The sequence below is a fragment of the Pan troglodytes genome, chromosome 1 (genome assembly GCF_028858775.2).
Source record: "Pan troglodytes isolate AG18354 chromosome 1, NHGRI_mPanTro3-v2.0_pri, whole genome shotgun sequence".
Classification (NCBI taxonomy): Eukaryota; Metazoa; Chordata; class Mammalia; order Primates; family Hominidae; genus Pan; species Pan troglodytes.
In genome coordinates this window covers 225,294,463-225,317,400 of record NC_072398.2, presented here as the reverse complement: position 1 = coordinate 225,317,400, position 22,938 = coordinate 225,294,463, and the positions used below count along the sequence as shown (strand labels likewise).

General features: G+C 45.0%; 1 protein-coding gene across 2 annotated transcripts in view; it reads right to left on the bottom strand.

Moving 5' to 3' along the window:
• DNAJC11 (DnaJ heat shock protein family (Hsp40) member C11) overlaps window positions 1-21,282 on the bottom strand; it is a 67,676-nt gene extending 46,394 nt beyond the window's left edge. The window contains exons 1-2 of one of the 2 annotated variants that reach the window (XM_016953272.3): window positions 21,058-21,282; window positions 257-386 (exon numbers count right to left, since the gene is read on the bottom strand). In XM_016953272.3, coding sequence (XP_016808761.1) covers window positions 257-386; window positions 21,058-21,129 — 202 coding nt within the window. In that variant the 5' untranslated portion in view covers window positions 21,130-21,282. The remainder of the gene's footprint in view (window positions 1-256; window positions 387-21,057) is intronic. The other variant, XM_054662285.2, reaches the window with a different exon arrangement.
• Between the last annotated feature and the right edge of the window lie 1,656 nt (window positions 21,283-22,938).

Genomic DNA, 22,938 nt, shown 5'->3' with positions numbered 1-22,938 from the left:
ACTTGAGTATTCCCTTGCAATTGAGACTCTGTCTATTACTTCGCCCGGTCTGTCATTTTCTACTTACTGGACACATATTGATTTCCAAAGCAAAATACTACTCTTTCAAAGGACCCTGTCAGTGAAAAGTACTAAACTAACCACCTGTTTTATATACCTCTAAGGACTCTCTTTTTCTATCCTCTACAAATCGCACCTCCTAAAAATCGAATATCTGTTACCAGGATGTTTCTACAAAGCCCAGCCCTCCACTGACCTTCATAAGCCTGGTGAACAAGGTTAAACAGTCGTTCCGCCTGTGACTTGAGCTCTGGGTCTCTGTGCTTGTCTGGATGGTAGAGCATACAGAGCCTCCGGTAGGCAGCTTTCAGCTCTTCAGAAGAGGCCTAAAGAAAGAAAAATTCAATTAGAGAACAATCAATGCTACTTAAACATTATCATTATCAGAATCAGCCTTGAAATGGGAACCCATCAGCCACGTCCCAATGTGTTTGCTCTCGACATACAGGATGTAATGAAGTTCGGTTTATCACCTCAACAAGGCTTCTTTTTGCCAGTTAATAAAGTGATCAATTACGTACATCAATAGGGACTGGGTTTTGCTGGGAAGTGCTGCTATCCAATGAATGAACGTTTGGGTCTCTGGAATGGCTCAGTGTGCTCTGAGCTGAAACAAAAATGTCACAGAGACGTGCTAACTCTTTAACTTATTTGAAGTAAATCATGCCAAGGCAGTCTAAACAGAACAGGTTCAGGCAAAGAAAAGCTATATACCATTAGACAGAAATGACATCAATTTAATGACATAACGAACATGAATCCTTGAAATTCAAAGACAAACTTGTAAGGCCCACGTGCACTCGAATGCAACCTCTAATTCCAGAAGGCAGCACATTCAGTGGCAGAAATGCTTCCCTAACCTGTAGTAACCAACCCTCCCCCAAACCCCCAGACCCCCTAAAAACCAAAAGGCATCAACTCTCCAATTCTCCTATGCAGGACATCTGAAGGTGTGGCACAAGGCAGACGGGCTCTGGTGTGCTTTAACCACAGTGGGGGGCGGGTGCCAACGAGGCAAACCCACATTCACTGTGGCCTGCCTCATAGCCACCAAGAGGGTCTCTAGACAGGGCCCCTCAGAGGCCTTGGGACACTGAGCGGGCTATGTGGCTGGCCCCGCAGGTCTGCTTTTGGGAAGTGTTATGTTTGATTCTAGAGGCTATTTTGGCCTATCAGGGGTGGTACTGGATGGGCAGTTCTACCCTTTGGTATATCAGTTAAAGAACATTTGATTTGAGGACGTATCCCCACCGTTTTGACAACTGAAGCGCATTTCTGGGTCACTGACATGCTAGAGGGGCCAGGAGGGGATGTGAGGATTGACAGTCCTCTAGGATGAGGGCCTGGAACACAGATCCTCAAAGAAAGAGGTCACAGAGACATAAGTTAGTCCTGGGACCATAATTACAAAAAAAAAAAAAAAAAAAAAAAAAAGATGACTGTATTCTCTGTTACTTCCACAATGTTTCAGTATCTTTCAGTCCCAGGACTAATGAGCTTCTTCACCAGCAAAAAAAATACAATTTTACTGTACTTTAGTAATAATTTTTGGCCCAGAATCTAAATATTTTCTACAGGATTAAGTTATTCAGATGCTAGAAAGCCAGGGTATTTGTGCGAGTTTACCAGGGGTTCTAAAGAAGGAATTCTGAAGGACTCCAAGAGGAAGACAATAAACCTGACTGGAAAACGTGCAGAGGACATTGGCCCATCGGTCCCACATGCCTGAGGGGGTAGCGGTGCTGGGGCCCGGGTTCTGCTCCCTCAAGCCCATCTCCTCAGCCCTAGACCAGGCTCAGGCCAGCTTCATCTGAGGAGTAGGTGATGGCGTGGGTGACCTCCAGGAGCCTTCTGGCTCTAACTTTACTGGATTCTGCTATCCAGAAAAGAAACAAAGCTGGACGCAGTGGTTGACACGTGTAGACCTAGCACTTTGGGAGGCAGAGGTGGGCAGATTGCTTGAGCCCACAGGTTCAAGACTAGACTGGGTAACATGGCGAAACCCCATATCTACCAAAAATACAAAAATTACCTGGGCGTGGAGGCGCTTGCCTGTGGTCCTACCTGGAAGGCTGAGGTGGGAGGATCACCTGAGACTGGGGAGGCTGAGGTTGCAGTGAGCTACGATTGCACCACTGCACTCCAGCCTGGGTGACAGAGGGGGAAAAAAACTAGCTAGACCCAAGCCATTCAGCTTGCCCTTTAAAGCAGGCCACAGAGAGCTTCCCGCTGGTTTGGAGAGAGGCAACTCTGCTGCATGCCATTTTAAAGTGGGAGCTCCTTGAAGGTTCCATGAACTACTCTGTCAGAATAGGGTCAAGGATCTTGCTGAACGAGCAGCTCCTGGCCTCTAAGAATTGGTGACACCCCACTCCGCGGCAAATCTCTTTCTCCCATCTTCCCTTTGGTGCAGACTTCGGGGACGGCACTGCCAAACAGGGGCTGGCTGCCTGTCTTCCAGCCATGCCCATGTGGTTCGCTCTGGGGCAACACAGCCTTCCATTCTGCTAGTTGAGAATGCAGGTGTGGCAGTCAAACAGCCCATGTTTGGATGCAGGATCTGTCACTTCCAAGCTTTGTGACCATGGCAAGTGAGATTTCTGGCATTTAGTCTTGTCCTCCATAAAAGGGGATGACAACCCTTGCAAGGACAGTGTGAGAATGAAACCAGACAGTGACCATGAAGTGCTTCACACAGTGCCCAACACACAGCAAAAACTTAGGAATTATAGCTCCTTTAAGCCCCTTTCTGTTTCATCACCTGCAAACTGTGGACAATAGTGCTTCTTTCTGAGTCTTTGTGAGGCGTAATTGAGATAATACAAGCATAAGTGCTTAACAATGTCCAGCTCATACTAGGACCATAACCACTTTTGTTATTACCATCATCACAATTCAGTTGTGGTATCTTTTTGGCAACAGGAGTACTGAAACTGGAACAATTCAGAGGGCACCGCCCTGGTGCATGGATAATGGAAACATTCATTCATGAAGCAGTCCTGCTTGTGAAAATGCATTGTGCTGTATACTCAGGAGATGACCACTTTTCTGCATGTATGTTCTATTTCTATAAAAATACAAGGTTCTCTAGAAGAGGTGGGCCTCCATATTTCCATCTCTGCATTTTCTCCTTTTTCTTCTTGCTGTAGTGTTTTGTTTTCCTCCCAACTTTAAATGCATTTCTTGCTACACTTATCAATATACCACCTATACCAAACCCTGGTGTTTCAAACATAAATCATGGGAAAATAATCTTTTCCAGGTAGGTTTACTTATGTGATGATGTAAAAGGGACTTATTTTTTTTTCCCACACGGCCATTACAAATCATTTTCTTTCTTTTTTTTTTTTTTTAAGATGGAGTTTCACTCTGCCACCCAGGCTGGAGTGCAGTGCTGTGATCTCGGCTCACTGCAGCGTCTGCCTCCTGGGTTCAAGCAATTGTCCTGCCTCAGCCTCCCAAGTAGCTGGGACTACAGGCGCACGCCACCATGCCCAGCTAATTGTTTGTATTTTTAATAGAGATGGGATTTCATCATGTTGGCCAGGCTGGTCTGGAACTGCTGACCTCAGCTGATCCGCCCGCCTCAGCCTCCCAAAGTGCTGGGATTACAGGCGTGAGCCACTGCACCCAGTCACAAATCATTTTCTTTCTGCAAATTTTAATTGTCCTTTTTTGTGTCTCATAAAGTTACAAGTACTGGATTAGACCGATTGACTGACTCTCAGTTAGACTGCTATTTCCTGGTTATTAAAATTAAACTAGATGATAAGAGAGTAGAATATCTACTCTGCAAGACATTCTTTAATCTTATTAATAAATGGCTTAATATGCTATTAAGTAATGTAAATAAGATGTTTCATTTTTAATAAATATCACATTCAATAAAAGGTTAGATTGGTCCTTTCATTATAACTGAATAGCTAAGGTCACTGGTTCGATATTTCATAAATGAGAACCTCTCACTCTTACAGAAATACTGTTATTTCAAAATGCAATGAGATTATCATTAAGAATGATACCTAAAGGTACGTTCTTATCCTAAAATTCTGTTAATAAAAATTAAGAAATGTATCATACTTTAAGTCTATAATCTTTCATCATCTCAATCACCTGGTTATATTTTCTGGATAGACTATATATTAGGCCCCAAATTAAGTCTCAATAGACTTTAAAGACTGACATCATACAAAATATCTTCTCCTACCACAAGAGGATGAAGTCAGAAATCAATAACAGGGCTGGGTGCAATGGCTCACACCAGTACAGTAATCCCAGCACTTTGGTATCCCAAGGTGGGAGGACTGCTTGAGGCCAGGAGTTCAAGACCAGCTTGAGCAACATAGCGAGATCCTGACTCTACAAAAAAATTTAAAAAAATTATCCAGGTGTACTTCCAGCACCTCAGGAGGCTAAGGCAAAATAAGCTAAAACATGTCTGGATAATATGTCTGTACCACGATTGCATTTGGTTAGGATAGGCTAGATCAGTGGTTCTCAAAGTGTGGTCTGGGGCATCCCAGGAATCTCTGAGACCCCTTCAGGGATCCACAAAGTCAAAACTATTTTTCTAATAACACAAAGCTGTTATTTGCCTTTTTCACTCTCATCCTTTCTTCAGTGTACAGTGGAATCTCGAGGTTACAGGATGTGTGATGATCTTGGGAACAAACGTGAGCCTAAAAGAGGCAATCCTTCAAGATGGATCCTGACATACCTAAATTTAAAACAGTCAGGTGGCCTTTTGCTGACTAGAGGTCGCACAGAGTTTTCCAAAATCCACATCTTTTTATCTTTGGAGCTCACCCACCTCAATCAATCTGAGCTCCTCTGCCCCAGCCAATCAGGACTCACCTGTATCAACCAATAAGAACTAAGCAAGTTTCTATCCTTCATTTACCTAAATGGACCTGACTGGGAACCCAGGCAGGAACTTTGGCTATAAAACCTGAGTTTTCCTTTTGTTCTCTAGAACCCACCTTTGTTTTATACTGGAGGCTGGGTTTCCCCGGTTTGCAAAGTATTCACTGGAGTAAAATCTCTTTTTTCCAAATTATCTTTCAGAGAACTTTTAGTTACAATATCATTGTTCTGATGTTTAATGGAATGTGTGTACATGTCTTATGTTTTCTAGAAATTTCTAAGGTTGGTATAAATACAAGAGTTTAAATAAATACAAGAGTTTTGAGATTAACTCAATTAGCTCTCAGTTCCTTGACTGTGCTATCATTGGTTATATCTGCGGTGATGTCTGTGTATCTATAACCTCATTATTGTCCAATACAGTCATTTTAAATCCTTAAACGTTTTCCTTGTGCTTCTACTGAAATACATTTGTATTTGTGTCTTGTTTTACAACAATATTTTAGCAATTACTCAGTTTTAATTTCTGATTAAATATCGATAGCTATAATTCACATAAACAAAAGCTCTTTGGGATCCTCAATAACTTAATAACTTAAGAATGTCAAGGATAACATTAAGAATGTAAAGGAATAACTTAAGAATAACTTAAGAATGTAATAACTTAAGAATGTAAAGGAATCCTAACACCAAATAACTTAAGAATGTAAGGAATAATTTAAGAATGTAAAGGAATCCTAACACCAAAAAGTTTGATAACTGCTGGGCTAGATGATACTGCAGTAACAAACAATCCAAAAATTTCAATGGCTTATTTCTCTCTCACTTTACATGTCCATCTGAGGCCAGCTAGTACAGTTTGGCAATGTCTTCAGGTCCCAGGATGACAGAGCAGTCATCCTGTGCCAATCACCAAGGCAGAGGGGACAGCAGGCTCCCTGGCTCACACTGGCATTTCAATGCTTGGACCTAGAAGTGACACACCTCACTTCCACTGACATCACCGGCTAGAACTAGTCCCAAGGTCTCACTTGACCACAAGGACACTAGCAAGTGCAGTCCTACCATGTGCTGGGCAAGCAAAGAACCAACCACATTGGGTGAACGGTACTTATACCTACCATGATGATGATACTTAATTTGATACTTTGAAGACTGAATAGAGCATGCAAATAACAACTTAATAATACCTCATATTTATATTCACTTTGGGAATACTAAAGCCACCAGGTTTTTTGTTGCTTTAGCCTGTATTTTCAAACTCGAACTTCCAGGCGATGTATCTGTATTACTAAATTTCACCAATGAAGGCTCCACAAACTATATTCTACTGGATTTTGCGAAGTTTGCCTGATTACCACAATTGAAGATTCATTACTGTCCATATGTTCCCCAATAATTTGATGGAAAGAAACTGCATCAGCTCATAAAAACCTGCAGTGTTTATTATGATAGTTGGTGCTTACACACTTTAAAAGAAAAAGCAGATTTCAGAGCTAATTAACACCAAGACAGCATGGCTGCTTTGTGCTGAGTAAGAGCTGTTCTACGGAGAGAAAGGGTGTCACATATTATTTGGTGTCATTTAGTAGATACTGATTATACTAAGAGACCAAGCCACTTACTTATCAGGCATTAAAAAGCAACTACTTAACTGGACTTGGTAAAAAAAAAAAATTCCCTATTTCATTTTGTAAAGGTTCCAACCATATGGCCTGAGGCTTTACACAATACAGTCCCTCTTTTTTTTTTTTTTTTTTTTTTTGGAGACAGAGTCTTGCTCTGTCGCCCAGGCTGGAGTGCAGTGGCATGATCTCGGCTCACTGCAAGCTCCGCCTCCCGGGTTCATGCCATTCTCCTGCCTCAGCCTGTTGAGTAGTTGGGACTACAGGTGCCCGCCACCATGCCCGGCTAATTTTTTGTATTTGTTAGTAGAGACGGGGTTTCACCGTGTTAGCCAGGATGGTCTCAATCTCCTGACCTCGTGATCCACCCACCTCGGCCTCCCAAAGTGCTAGGATTACACGCGTGAGCCACCGTGCCCAGCCACAGTTCCTCTTATTCCCAGCTCCGCAATATCCTGATGGCATTTTTCCTGCTCAACCCCCCCTTTCTCTCATTTTCATTCACATGTAGAATATCTTTGGAAAGTCTGGAAATACGGGATTCATCGTCAAACAGAAATAAACCCCATGATGTATTTGGAATCATACTACAACATCAAGCACTGTGTAGACTGGAGTAACTCATTCTGTCTGACTGATCTCCACAGGAACAATGCAAGTAGAACAGGATTTAACGTGAGACTAACCTGTATCTACGGTACAAATGCAGCTCCATTTAATTGACAAAAACAAAACAAAACAAAAAAACAACCAAATACCATACAAAAAAATATATCTGATCCATCTGAAACTTATTTTCTTTTACAAATGTCATTAGTGGTGCTAGTGCAAAAGATGATAAAGTAACCTTTTCCCACCACAATAAGAAACATAAGAGGAAGATAATCAATATCTGCCAGATGAAAAGGACAAGCCCAGCGAAAGGGAAAAGCCGTTGTTTCCTCTTCTGGCATGCTATTCAGTCCTGCACTGAGTCTCCATAGGCCCTGACTCACTCTGGAGCCTGAGCATAAAGGCATATGTTTGAATTTGCTCTCTTCCTCTTGTACCTGACTTAGATTTACCAAATTAACAACAAATAAATTCCTTCCAATAATAAGTTCCTCTAGAATTTGATTGCTAAAATTGCAATGTATTCCTCAAGAATACCAGTAGACAAGGTGAGTATGTCGTTAGCAAATACTTACCCCTTCAATCAGTAAGTTTACTGAATGTCAACCGGCTTTAGAAACAACTAGGGGCACAAAAGAAATATAATATGGTCCGTAGCTCAAAGAAATTACACATAGATCCCTATCTATTTCCTATTCCCCACCCCCCAAAAAAACTCCATGCAAACATTGATTTAACTGAACAATATAAAACAGGAATGCTAACATTAATGAGGCAGAAAGAAGTTCACAGAAGTCAGAATGCAAAGAAAACTTCATGGAGGTGGTGAGACCCCAGTGAGAACACAAAGGTGGACTCTGATTTGCTTTGGGTATCCAAGATGGGCTGCGGCATTTCAGGGGAAAATAATAACAGGCCGGTGTTGGGGACAGAAACACAGAACACTGACCAAACCAGCAGGCGTAAAGGGGCATAAGAAGGCAGGAAGTAGGTAAGAAACTAATTTGGACACCCATCTATCTGCTCAATATATTCAGCAAACATTTGTTAAGTACCATTATGTGCCTGGCACTGTGCAGGGGATATAATGGTGACTCAGACAGCCACGGCCCCTGACCACACGGTGCTTCCTCTGCGGTGGAAGAGGGCAGAACATCACCACAAAGTAGCCAGAAAATACACAAAACATCTAATTTATACAGGGCTTTAAAAATGGAGCCAAGGAGTTTGACCCTGACCCAAGAAATAAGAGGAAGTCATACAAGGTTTCTGGGTAGAGAAATAATGTCACCAGTATTATTTGTTAAGATTAATTTGGTACAGCTTGACTGAAACAGACAACAAACAAACAAAAAACAAAACCAGACAGAGCTAAAGGAAACAGCAGCAGAAATTCAAGGCTGAGGTTGTGCGGCCAGCAGCCTGGAAGCTGAAACAGAAATGAAGGATCAGAGTCTGCTGAAGTCCTAGAGGATTCACGGATCTACGGGACAGTTACTGAATGTGAAATGGAAAAGAATCAACGAGCATTCCAGGGTTTTGGCTCGAATATGGGTTAGGGAGAAATTGGGAGGTAGTCAGGCTTGGGGCAGAGGTGAATTTGAACACCTAGGTGGTGTGATGTCCAGAAGGCAGATAGACATGCAGGGTTGAAGCAAGAGACTTAAAAAGGGGGCTCAGCCTGTAATCCCAGCACTTTGGGATGCTGAGGCGAGCAGATCACCTGAGGTTGGGAGTTCCAGACCAGCTTGACCAACATGGAGAAACCCCGTCTCTGGTAAAGATACAAAAAAACAGCCAGGCATGGTGGCGCATGCTACTCAGGAGGCTGAGGCAGGAGAATTGCTTGAACCCAGGAGGCGGAGGTTGTGGTGAGCTGAGATTGCACCATTGCACTCCAGCCTGGGCAACAAGAGCTAAACTCCGTCAAAAAAAAAAAAAAAAAAAAAAAATCCAAGGAGGTGAGGACTGAACTGGAGAAAGGGCTATGTAAGGAGGACAGGGAATGTGCAACTGGCAAAGTGAAAAGGAAGGACCGAGACGCATCACAGAGCTTTAAAGGCTTGTCAATGGTGTCACAAATGCATTTACACAGATTTACAGCTAACAAAATAATTCCACTATTTCCTCACTTAATACTTTTAATACTCAAAGCGCCTTGAGGTTGGTATCAGACTCCCATTTTACAGATAAAAATCCCGAGGATCGGAAAGATCAAGTGACTTATTGAAAATGGAGGAGGAGTTTATTTGGTTATGGACCCCTAACCCGAAAGATTGTTAGAAACTAATAATGTGTAGCCTAACTCAAACCAAACTTAGTTCATGAAAGTGAAAGGCAACATAGAAGGAAGAGGCGTTTACAATATATATATATACCAGATCAACGATTCATCCAAATTATATAAGTAACCAATAAGAGCCTTCCTTATTAATGGCTATGCTCATGACACTAATAGAAATACACGGCATTCATTTGACAGTCGCATATCCACTGCTATGTCAAGCATTTCCATGCACTCCCACTTCATTCCCACAAAAGCTCTACGACAGTAAAACTGTCTGGATTTTCTGGATGAATGGGCTCAGACAGGTTAGGTAATTTGCCCCCCACAAAACCTGCTAGAAACTCAAACTCGGATCTGACTCCTGCGGCTGTGCTCTCTATCTTCACAATGACCCCTTTTGAAGCTCCACCACTGTCCCAGGACATTCAAATCATCACCAATGAATGCTCCTTGATGCTTAAACACGCAAAGGGTGGGCTAGGTGATTTCAGTTGTCCTTCACTTAAAACCCCTGAATTGTCTGGGCGTGGTGGCTCACGCCTGTAATCCCAGCATTTTGGGAGGCTGAGGTGGGCGGATCACGAGGTCAGGAGATCGAGACCATCCTGGCTAACACAGTGAAACACCGTCTCTACCAAAAATACAAAAAATTAGCTGGGCGTGATGGCGGGCGCCTGTAGTCCCAGCTACTCGGGAGGCTGAGGCAGGAGAATGGTGCAAACAAACAAAAACCCTGAATTCTATCACATCTTTGTTGAGGACAGAGGTCAGGCTGACCTACACTGATTTTGGAAGTTTGGCTCCTACAGCCATTTTAGGTTTCACTTTGGAAAGAGCTTAGCAGAGAAATAATCAAATCACAAATGAGTCAGAAAAGCTGAACAAAGAAACAGATAAAACAATTCTAAAAAGTTTCTACAAATAGGAATAATTTTTGAAACTTAAGTGAGTTCTACTTAACACAAAGTTAAGGAAAAAACTTACAAAACTCACAAAACACAATACCTCCAAGATGGCAATATAAATTTGAAAAAAAGATTACACAATTAGTAATAACAGAATCCCAAATACTGGAGAAAAAAAAAAAAAAAAAGGCAGGAAGCACATCACCTATAAGGTTTACGGGGCAGAGAAGGAATCAGGTCTTGCAGCACACATCTTGGCTACAATCACAGAATTCAAGAACAAATGGGCCCAAGGAGCAAAAATCCTGACTCCCAATCAGAGGTCATTGCAAGGGCTCAGGAAATCTTCTGCTACCATGGTACAACTTGGTTTTCATTACTCTTCCTGGTCATGTTCATATATTTATTTGTTGCCCTTGAGACTAACAGAAAATCAAAAGGCCCCAGTCTCTAGAAACAAGCTCCAGAGTTGCACCAAAATTGATGGCTCAGATCCTATCTTCACAGTAAGAAATCGGCTTATTTCTCCCTAAAAGCCTGACCTTATACCTTCTGTCATTCGTGTTCATCTGTTATACCCTGCCTACTCATGCAGACTTCTTGTGGTTGATCTCTATTGGCTTGGCATTTTACTGCTGAAGAATTTTCTGGCTCCTGTCAACTAGGGAGGGTAGGCTGCACACTCAAAACATGCAGAAGTGGTTCCAACAGTCCATGAGCCAAACAGGAATCCAGCTGTCAGATTTTCATCTTGAAGGAGGTTCCACTCCAAGCTGCAAGCTCCTTCCAGGGACTGAGATCTGTACCAGGCATATGCTGTAACAGTGGTAATAATGCAGCAATGTTCTCAATTGTCTTCTTTTTAAGAAATGTGTGTCTCCTTTAAAAAATATATGCTATTTTATTTTTTCATCTGTTGTCTTACATCCTTTCTTAAACAAAGGTGTAAGTAAAATTAAAATGAAAGGTTAATAAAAAGCAGACACTAAAATTCTACAGCCAAGCAAAACATGTTGCTCTCATGTCCCCTATTTTCCATTGTTTTATTACTAAATTCACAGCAAATACAAAAGTTTTCCATTGAATTCTCTTTAAGAAAGAAAATAAAAGAGGTGTTTTGGTAGATAATGCAAAATTAGAGCATTAACATTTCAAGAAGCAATTGTTTGAAATGCCCAAAGCAGAAAATAACTGGCTTATAGATCATTAAAGAAACACATTGTGAAATGTAACCTCAGGTTTGCCAATCACATTATGAGATGACATTGGAAGTGGTGGGGCATCCTCAACAGCCCCCTCCCTGCACACAGGCAGCTTCTCTAAACTCCACTTCCCGGGCACCCTCTTGAGCCCACCCCTGCCCCCAGCTCTGCCTCCTCTCTGCTTGGCTCACAACTATCCTATCTTTACCCCAAACACCCAAAAAAGGTTATCCTTGAGCCTGCACCCTACTCCCATACTTAGCCCCAACTTCCAGGAAAGCTCCCTATCCCCATGTCAACTTTCCAGGAAGCACAAGTTCAGAGATCACTGTCTTTTAAAAAGAACAAACTCAGTGTTTTGAACAGAAAGTAAAAAATGCTTCAGGAATTTTTTTTTTTTTTTTTTGAGATGGAGTTTTGCTCTTGTTGCCCAAGATGGAGTGCAATGGCACGATCTTGGCTCACTGCAGCCTCTGCCTCCCGGGTTCAAGTGAATCTCCTGCCTCAGCCTCCCATGTAGCTGAGATTACAGGCATTTGCCACCACGCCTGGCTAATTTTTGTATTTTTAGTAGAGATGGGGTTTCTCCATGTTGGTCAGGCTGGTCTCAAACTCCCAACCTCAGGTGATCTGCCCGCCTCAGCCTCCCAAAGTGCTGGGATTACAGGCATGAGCCACTGCGCCCAGCCTCTTTTTTTTTTTTTTTTTCTTTGACAGAGTCTTGCTCTGTTGCCCAGGCTGGAGTACAGCGGCACAATCTCGGCTCACTGCAACCTCCGCCTCCTGGGTTTGAGCAATTCTCCTGTCTCAGCCTCCCAAGTAGCTGGGATTACAGGCGACCATCACCACACCCGGCTATTTTTTTTTTTTTCGTATTTTTAGTACAGACAGGCTTTCGCCATGTTAATAAGGCTGGTCTCAAACTCCTGACCTCAGGTGATCTGCCCGCCTCCGCCTCCCAAAGTGTTGGGACTATAAGGCGTGAGCCACCACACCCAACCTCAGGAATTTCATAAACTAATGCTTAGCATACATTCTAGCACTATGATTTTTAGTAATATTACAAGTGGATAGCAAAGTTCATCCTTAGCCAGGATGAAGCATACCAAGTATGTCTTTCACATTTTTAAATTTATTTATGTACATGTATGTCTTTCACATTTTTAAATTTATTTATTATTATATTATCGTTTAGATGGATTCTTGCTCTGTCGCTCAGGCTGGAGTGCAGTGGTGGTGCGATCTTGCTTCACTGCAAACTCCATCTCCCAGGTTCAACCAATTCTCTTGCCTCAGCCTCCCGAGTAGCTGGGATTACAGGCGCCCACCACCACACCCGGCTAGTTTTTGTATTTTTAGTAGAGACAGGGTTTCACCATGTTGGCCAGGCTGATCTCGAACTCCTGACCTCGTGATTCGCCCGCCTCGGCCTCCCAAAGTGCTGGGATTACAGGCATGAGCCACCACGCCCAGCCTTTTATTTATTATTATTATTTTTATAGACGGAGTCTCGCTTTTTATAGACAAAGTCTCGCTCTGTTGCCCAGCCTAGAGTGTGGTGGTGTGACTGTAGCTCACTGCAGCCCCAAACTTCTAAGTTCAAGCAATCCTCCTGTAACCAAGTACCCTCATTTTTTTTTTTTTTTTTTGGAGACAGAGTCTCACTCTGTTGCCCAGGCTGGAGCACAGTGGTGCGATCTCTGCTCACGGCAACCTCCACCTCCCAGCAGAGATTCTCCTGCTTCAGCCTTATGAGTAGCTGGGATTACAGGTGCCTGCCATCAAGTCTGGCTAAGTTTTGTATTTTTAGTAGAGATGGGGTTTCACCATGCTGGCCAGGTGGGTCTTGAACTCCTGACCTCAAGTGATCCGCTGGCCTCAGCCTCCCAAAGTGCTGGGATTCACAGGCATGAGCTACCATGCCCAGCCCCATTTTTCTAAGAGATAGTTTAATTATTTTCTCCTCTCCCCCTTTCCCCGGTACCCTGCTTCCTACTTAGCCCTTTAGAAATGCAAATATAACCTTTCCCCTCCCCCTCACCAGACATCTTCTATGGGGCAAGTTCAGCTAACTACGTGCTCCAAGACTGATCTCTTGACAGTGGATTTGCAGACCAAATCATGTCCCCATGGCCACTTTTACTTCTTTCTGCCCAGGAAGGTGCCAACTCAATTGCCAGTTAGATAAAGTACCCAGATAGCAGGGGGACCCCTGCCCTTGCTCATTTCCTCCTATACCTTATAAAAGTGCCTGCTTTCTGCTCTAAAAGTGAAGCGGTACAGCAGGACATCGTGCCCCTTCCCCAAGCTGACTTCAGAGTAAATTCACTGGCTTTGTATGCGCCTCACTTTTGTTAACTGGACTCTGCATGCGGTAAACAACTGACCTGCTTTTCGGTTGCACCTCCACCTTAGGCTGGACTACAGGTTACAGCTCATGCCACCATGCCTGGCTAATCAAAAAAAAATTTTTTTGGCTGGGCGCGGTGGCTCACACCTATAATCCCAGCACTTTGGGAGGCTGAGGCGGGCGGATCACAAGGTCAGGAGATCGAGACCATCCTGGCTAACACGGTGAAACCCCGTCTCTACTAAAAATACAAAAAAAAAAAAAAAATTATCCAGGCATGGTGGTGGGTGCCTGTAGCCCCAGCTACTCAGGAGGCTGAGGCAGGAGAATGGTGTGAACCCGGGAGGCGGAGCTTGCAATAAGCGGAGATCGCACCACTGCACTCCAGCCTGGGCAACAAAGCGAGACTCCGAATCAAAAAAAAAAAAAAAAATCAGCTGGGCGTGGTGGCAGGTGCCTGTAGTCCCGGCTACTCGGGAGGCTGAGGCAGGAGAATGGCGTGAACCCAGATGGCAGAGCTTGCAATGAGCCGAGATTGCGCCACTGCGCTCCAGCCTGGGTGACAGAGTGAGACTCTCTCAAAAACAAAACAAAAAAACAAAAAAAACCAAAAAAAAAAAACAAACTTTTTTAAAATTAAAGATGGAGTCTTGCTACGTTATGCCACCCAGGCTGGTCTCAAACTCCTGGCCTTAAGCTATCCTCCTGCCTTAGCCTCCTAAGGTGCTGGAATTACAGGTGTGAGCCACCCCCCAATCCTTATGTCTTTTTTTAAAATAAGCAAAACTTCAAACTTATCAAAATCCAAGAAATAACAATATATATTAACTAAATACCTACTTATGACAGGCAATTTATATACATTCTCAGCACCTAGCAACGCACATACCACACAGGTCATCCTGGCCTACAGTAAGTGCTTAAGCCATTATTACCTGTTACCTACATTCTAACATTAAAGAAACTGATGGCCAGGTGCAGTGGCTCATGCCTGTAATCCCAGCACTTTGGGAGGCCGAGGAGGATGGATCATGACGTCAGGAGTTTGAGACCAGTCTGGCCAACATAGTGAAACCCTATCTCTACTAAAAAAAAAAAAACAACAACAACAAAAAATTAGCCGGGTGTACTGGTGTGTGCCTGTAATCCCAGCTACTTGGGAGGCTAAGGCAGGAGAATTGCGTGAACCCAGGAGTTGGAGGTTGCAGTGAGCTGAGATTGCGCCATTGCACTCCAGCCAGGGTGACAGTGTGAGACTCCATCTCAAAAAAAAAAAAAAAGAAATTGAGAAGCAGAAAGGTTAAATTACTAGCCCTGAAGCATAGAACTTCCAGAAGAGTAAAATGGGATTTGAATACTGGATTCCAGCTGCAAAGCCCTACATGGTGGCCTCCCTCTATCCTATTGTTAACTAAGAAGTACTGGTGCCTCTATTCTGCAGGTAAGTAGAGGCTGAGGTTAAATGACTCGTTGAAGGTCACACAAGAGGCAGGCAGCATGGGCTGAAATTCTTGCTTCTCAGCCTCTTGGCTTACAGAACACCCTATGGAATGTGGACATCTGGATAAGTTGTTTTTGGACAACCGAGGCTTAATTCTATGTGCCTGGGGCACACATTTAACTGGAGTCATTATAAATATCAAACTTTAACATAATGTAGTAGATGGAAAATGAAGGAACTGACCTTTTCAGAGCCATCTTTATTTCTTTTATTAAGACAAAATTAACTGCCCCTCATGAGGTTTGATAAGAAAGCAATGAATGTGTAAACACACACCGCCTCACTGCTTTAGGTATTTGAGTGGCTCAAATTGGCACAGTTGAGCCCTTTACATGTCAATTTCTGCAGATGGCTGAGTCAGTGGTCCTGATTGGAGGGTCTGCTGCCTCCTTCTTTGTGGGTGACTTTGACCCCAGGACAATCTTGAGAGTGACCAGGGGACCTTCCTCTACTCTTCTAGCCCTTTCTTTCAATCTGCAGCTCAAACTCAACTGGTGGGCCTTACTTTGTGGCTGTAACCTGCAGCTAAAGAAACCCCAACAACACAGAATTGTGAAAATAATGATCTACCTTGTACCAGAGAAGGAATGAAAATGCAGGGACTTGGGGTAAACTTTTTCCTGGTAGGTGATACTTTTGTACTTCTAGTTTCATGGCTGTTCTGGAAGGATGAAGATCTCAGAACACTGACCTCCATATATGGACTGCAAGAAAAAAACTTTATTTATTAACAACTTCATTTTTTACTTAACTGTGTTTTTCCAAAAGTGTTTAAAACTTGAAAAGGAGGGTGGCTCCTTAAGGTGAAAACAATTGGGACCAGAGGTCTTCAAACAGGTTACAAACACTGCAAAAATGAAATTCTTTCAAAGACATTGATAAAGTTAGAACTGTAGCCATTTGTCTTGGGAATAAATTAGGTTTGAAATGTGTCAATTAAAGTTCCTAATTAATGGATCAGGTAAATTTAACTCTGATTTATAGTTAAGGAATCCTTTCTCCAAATAAATTTTGGAAAATCATCCTGGAAATCTCAGAGGAGTGAGATTTTAGGCACCAGATGATGCATCTAACACGAAACCAGAAAACCAGTCTGGCTTTGGTGTGCCCAGTGAGTGATAAAGTACTCCCTCCTCTCAGTGTGAGGCAGGCACGACAGATGATGGCCCTGCTCTGTAAACAGGAAATCTAGAAGGAGAATCATTAAAGATCATAGGTCTTGTCATAGGAGAACGGGGGGTCCTGTCCAGCTGCCTGCTTCACTCTCTCCAACAGCGGCAACAATGGGGTCTCCAAACTTTTAGCACCAGGGACTGGTTTCACGGAAGATAATTTTTCCACAGACTAGTGGGAGTGGAATGAAACTGTTCCACCTGGGATCATCAGGCATTAGTCAAATTCTCATAAAGAGCACCTAACCTAGATCCCTTGCATGTGCAGTTCCCAATAGGGTTCATGCTCCTATGAGAACCTAATGCCACCACCAATCTGACAGGCAGAGCTCAGGCGGTGATGCTTGCTTGCCCGATGCTAACCGCTTGCTTGCCCGCCACTCACCTCCTGCTGTGCGGCCCAATTCCTAACAAGCCACAGACCAGTACTGGTCCATGGCCAGGGGGTTGGGGACCCCTGCTCTAGAATACAAATTTAAGGGGATATTTTAAAGTTTAAATCCTGGAGAGGGAGATTCTTCAGCTGATTGTTGACATTTCTATATTAATCCAATTATATACCTCTATTATGCTTATAATTTTTTTTTTTGAGATGGAGTCTCGCTCTGTCACCCAGGCTGGAGTGCAGTGGCGCAATCTCGGCTCACTGCAAGCTCCGCCTCCTGGGTTCACACCATTCTCCTGCCTCAGCCTCCCGAGTAGCTGGGACTACAGGCGCCCGCCACCACGCCCGGCTAATTTTTTGTATTTTTAGTACAGACGGGGTTTCACCGTGTTAGCCAGGATGGTCTCCATCTCCTGACCTCGTGATCCGCCTGTCTCGGCCTCCCAAAGTGCTAGGATTACAGGCGTGAGCCATGCGCCCAGCCTATGCTTATAATTTTAAAGCAGGATTCCCTGGTTTTGTCTAGAATTGTTTCCATTTGAGATTTCTAAAGAAAAGTCTCTGAACTCTACTGAACATTGAGAGTTTTGAGGACACTCTTTTGAAGGTACTTTGAAGTATAAGTGGGAAGAGGGCCTTGCCTCTCACAGCTATACTTAAATGGCAACTACTCTAGAACTGACAGCAAACACACAAACAGGTATTAAGATATTCTTCCAACCACACATTAAGATTTAAGATTACTCTGACTTTTTTCCAACTAAATCACGTTATTTCAACTTCACGTTTGATTTCACACAAAAAATTCCAGTAAATATCAAGTTCAGACATCACCTTCAGAGCTTCTAATGGAATCCCGGGATGGAAAACCAGCACACCACACCTGAGTATGACATTTAACACCGAGTTTGCTGACGAAGACAACAGAAAGTGACTTCTGCAAGGGGGCATGTTTCATATGGATTTAACCTATAGTCATATAGCCATAAATATGGAAAGTGCCTTCACTCATTGGGAGAAGTAAAAAAAAAAAATTTTAAGAAATATTTTTTGGCTGGGTGCCGTGGCTCATGCCTGTAATCCCAGCACTTTAGGAGGCTAAGATGGGCGGACTGCTTGAGCTCAGGAGTTTGAGACCAGCCTGGGCAACACAGTGAGACCCTGTCTCTACAAAAACTACAAAAATCAGCTGGCTGTGGTGGTGTGTGCCTGCAATACCAGCTACTCTGGTGGCTGAGGTGGGAGGATCACCTGAGCCGGGGAAGGTCGAGGCTGCTATGAGCCACGACTGCGCCACTGCACTCCAGCCTGGGTGAAGTTTAATTATATATATAAATATTTATATCTATGTTTTTATATATACTTCATCCTTAAGTCTAATAACAGCGACAGGCCTGGCCAGGCATGGTGGTTCATGCCTGTAATCCTGGCACTTTGGGAGGCAGAGGTGGGAGGATCGCTTGAGCTCAGGAGACCAACCTGGGCAACACAGAGAGGCCCTGTCTCTACAAAAGATACAAAAATTAGCTGGGTATGGTGGCATGCGCCTGTGGTCCTAGCTACCAGCGAGTCTGAGGTGGGAGCACCTGAGCCCGGGGAAGTCAAGGTTGCAGTGCACCATGATCCACCTCTGCACTTCAGCCTGGGCAACAGAGCGAGACCCTGTCTCTAAACAAACAAACAAAATTTCTTTGGCTCCCATCCGTAAGTCCAAAAACAATGACAGGCTCTACAGTTTCAGCAGTTTCAAGGTATACCTTTGACAAAATGTTCACCTAGGACTCTGGCTAAAACTATTATTCTAGACCTGCTTGATCATCTGCAGCAGCTGCCTACGGTTCAGTACACCTGATAAATGGCTGCTCAATTACTGACAACCCAGACTAAGTACGAATGATTTCAGAAAGGCTGGCTTCATTTATTGCTTGACTTCTAAAAACTGGAAAAAAAGTACAACTAGCCAGACATCTTCATTTAAAGGGAAAGAGACTGAAGGCTAAATAAGTGATTAGCCCATTAAAACCTAGATGATGGGTTGATGGGTGCAGCAAACCACCATGGCACATGTTTACCTATGTAACAAACCTGCACGTTCTGCACATGTATCCCGGAACTTAAAGTATAATTTAAAAAAAAAAGGAAAAAAAAGGAGTGATTAGCCCAAAGTGTTGATTAATGAGAACAAGAACCCCCAGGTGCCCTATGGCAGCCTAACAAAATCTGCAATTCCCAAAGATATTTCACTGGACATTCTCACAGTACAGTGGCCCATACATTCGAGGGATTCTTTCATGAGGTGCTCAGTATCAAGCCTCTGAGCCCAAGCTAAGCCATCATATCCCCTATGACCTGCACATATACATCCAGATGGCCTGAAGCAACTGAAGATCCACAAAAGAAGTGAAAATAGCCAGGTCCTGCCTTAACGGAAAATATTCCACCATGGTGATTTGCTCCTGCCCCACCCTAACTGGTCAATTGGCCTTATGACAATACACGCTCCCCGCCCCTGTGATAATGTACTTTGTGATATTCCACCCTTAAGAAGGTACTTTGTAATATTCTCCCCACTCTTGAGAATGTACTTTGTAAGATCCACCCCCTGCCCACAAAAAATTGCTCCTAACTCCACCGCCTATCCCAAACCTATAAGAACTAATGATAATCCCACCACCCTTTGCTGACTCTCTTTTCGGACTCAGCCCATACGCACCCAGGTGATTAAAAAGGTTTATTGCTCACACAAAGCCTGTTTTGGTGGTCTCTTCACACGGACGCGCGTGACACTCAAGGATACAGTACCAGAACTAGCAGCTTTGTAGTCCAAGGACTGGTAAGGTAAGGTGACAGACTAGCATGGAGCTCACAAGCTGGGCTCCAGAGTCAGACTGCCTGGGTTGAGTTCAGGCTCTTGCACTTTCTAGTAGTGTGACTTTAGACACACTAATCTATGCCTTGGTTTCCTCAAGTGTAAATCAAGGGCTATCATAATACTTACCTTAAGAGCTATCCTCAGAATTAAATGAGATAACAGTACAAAGTTCATTCAGCATAGTGGTCCCACACAAGATAAGTTCGTATTATTAACACCACATAGACTAATATTTACTGACAACACACACTGAACCCGCTTTGGTTAGCATAGCCAAACTTGGCTAGCTTTCATTACCACTGGAAAACCTGAGAGATGGAATTAGGAATTCTCTGGCAGGGCTGAAAAGTCTGGACCCATCGGCTTAAAGAAACTGATCCACCTCATGACCTGACCCTGGAAGCCTTCTCGCCCTTCACACCTATCTCAACTCCAGACTAGTCATGAACAAAGGAGTGTAGTGGGGCCCTACTACTGCCAGACTATGTGAGACTCTCTCATGTTATCTTTTATTCGTTGAGGAGACAGGGTACAAGTGCTTGGTGTGAATGTTGAAGCTGTTGTTAGGGCACCACTTTTCTGGCCTGGGGCTTCTTCCTAATCTGCAGCCTCCGAGCCGAGGGTCTGTGTCCCGGAGGCTCTGCCTGCAATTTCTGGATAGCGGGTCCAGGGGAATGAAAGAGGGCACGAGACGCGTGCCTCTGAGGCTGGACCCACTTCAGAGGCAGAGCGTCCCCACGAAAGACTCGGGGACCGGAAAAAGCCCTAAGGACGTTTCCTAGTGGCTTTGACCTTGGTGGGTGAGACTCAGTTCGCCATCCTGCTGGCGGCGGGCGATGACACAGCCCCTCAGCCAGGACGAGTATGTGGGCTGAGCGCGAGACGGGGTCTCGGAGGACTGCGAACCCCACTACGGTGGCCTCCTCGGGCCCCCCGTTTCCTCTTGTGCGTGCGGGGGCCTCTGGCCCTGCCCGGACACAGTGCACGCGGCGCACTGGCCTCCAGGAGCTGGGGCGGAGGCCGGCCCCGGCACCCCCGGCGGAAGGGTCTGGGCGGTGGGGACGGCTCCATCGGGTGGCTGGCGTGCACGTCGCCGGGGTCACGCGGCCTCCCCGCCGGACCCGAGCCTCCCGTGGCGGGGGCGGGGCGGCCGCCGCCAGCCCGGCCCTCCCGAACGACCGGGCTCGGCCTCAGCCCCTAGAGCGTCCAGCCGCTGGCCTCACCTCCCTGCGCACGTTCAGCAACGAGTAATAGTCTTCATTGTCCAGCTCCTCCTCGCTCAAGGCCGTCGCCATCTTCGCAACCTTTCACCCCGCCAAACCGGCAAGGCCGTGCTCAAGAGGGGCCAGTGATCCGCGTCAGGGACAGCGCGGGCCAGCCCGGCTGCGCCACAGCGGCCCCTGGCGGCCCGGAGCCGTCCGCGCCCGGCAGGAGTGCGCCTGCGCTTTGCGCCCCCGCGCGGCCTAGGGCGGGACGCGGCGCCTAGGCAGCCCTAGCGGGGTGACCACGCGGGTCTCTCTTCGTGCTCCCAATGGACGCGTGGCAGCGTCCTCGGGGGCCTGAGATCCAGCCAGGACTCCCTAGGGCTTTTCTTGTACTAGAAAGGGAAACTTTGCTTTTTTTTTTTTTTTTTTTTTTGAGACGGAGTTATACTCTGTCGCCCAGCCTGGTGTGCAGTGGCGCAATCCCGGCTTACTGAAACCTCCACCTCCCGGGTTCAAGCGATTCTCCTGCCTCAGCCTCCCGAGTAGCTGGGACTCCAGGCGCGCGCCACCACGCCCGGTTAATTTTTTTGTATTTTTGGTAGAGACAGGGTTTCACCATGTTGGCCAGGCTGGTCTGAGGCTCCTGAACTCAGGAGATCCTCGGCCTCCCAAAGTGCTGGGATTACAGGCATGAGCCACCGCGTCCTGCCTAGAAAGGGAAACTTTGAAGTCACCTCCAGGAGATTGTCATCCTCTGGGAGACAAACCCCTGTGATACCACCTGTTACCCCACTGGCCCCAAACTCCTGGAAGAAGCGTGAGGTGCACCCAGTGCAGGGTGCATCCGGATCCCAGAAATCCCCCAAATGAGATTTATTCCTACCTCCATTGTCTTTTCTCTTGGCCACCCAGAAGCCTTCCCGCCCAGAACAGGCCTCCTCATTTTAGTTATTTGTTATTGCTCTAATTTAGGAGCACCTGGCCATCTTTCCTGCTGCTTAAATGACAAAGCAATAACTATTTGGTTCCTGATATAATTGTCTCTGGCAGGCATGTGTACCTGCAGTCCCTACCCCAGAGCCATTCTCCTGTAAATTTCTCCCTTATAATTTATCGGTGGAGTCTAATTGATTTCAACCTGGTGCCTGCTGTTTGGTGCATTATTAAAGATGTCTTGGTTACAATAATCTAAATAATTTAAAGGTCTTCGAAATGACGCCATTGTCAAGGGAAGGTGGACAGCAGCCCACTCTTGCCACCTGTTTGGTTCCCGCTGACCTGCGCAAGTCTCAGAAACCTTTGTTGTTCCTTCACTAACCACCAGTCCATAGCCATCCCCGTTGCCCTTCATAAGCAGGTCTCCTGGGAAGCCCCGAACACCTGTCTGTGGATTTGAGAGGCTGATTTCTTTCTCTTTCTAGTTTTTGGCCAGATGTGCACCATCTGGGCCTGTGTCTCATCCCTTCCAAGTTGCCCAGCCCTCTTAGGATCTTTTGGCATGAGACACTTCGGTGTGCTGAGACAGATTGTTCGGGTGGGTTGAGTCAGCCTGAAACAAACTGTCAGCCCAGGTTGTAAATTAAGGGCTATTTCTTTAGTTGTGTGAAGCTTCTCCACAACAGCTTCCATGGTCCATCAGCTCTTCCAGCAACGTTATGGGCTTTGCCTTTTTCTCCTTTGCAGAGAAAAGAGCTGTCGTTAGGGCCAAACTGCATGCTGACATTTGACAGTCTTTAAGAATTTCTTTCTTTTTTTTTTTTTTTGTTTGAGACAGAGTCTCACTCGGTCGCCCAGGCTGGAGTGCAGTGCCACGATCTTGGCTCACTGCAACCTCCGCCTCCCGGGTTCAAGCGATTCTCCTGCCTCAGCCTCCCAAGCAGCTGGGACTACAGGTGTGCG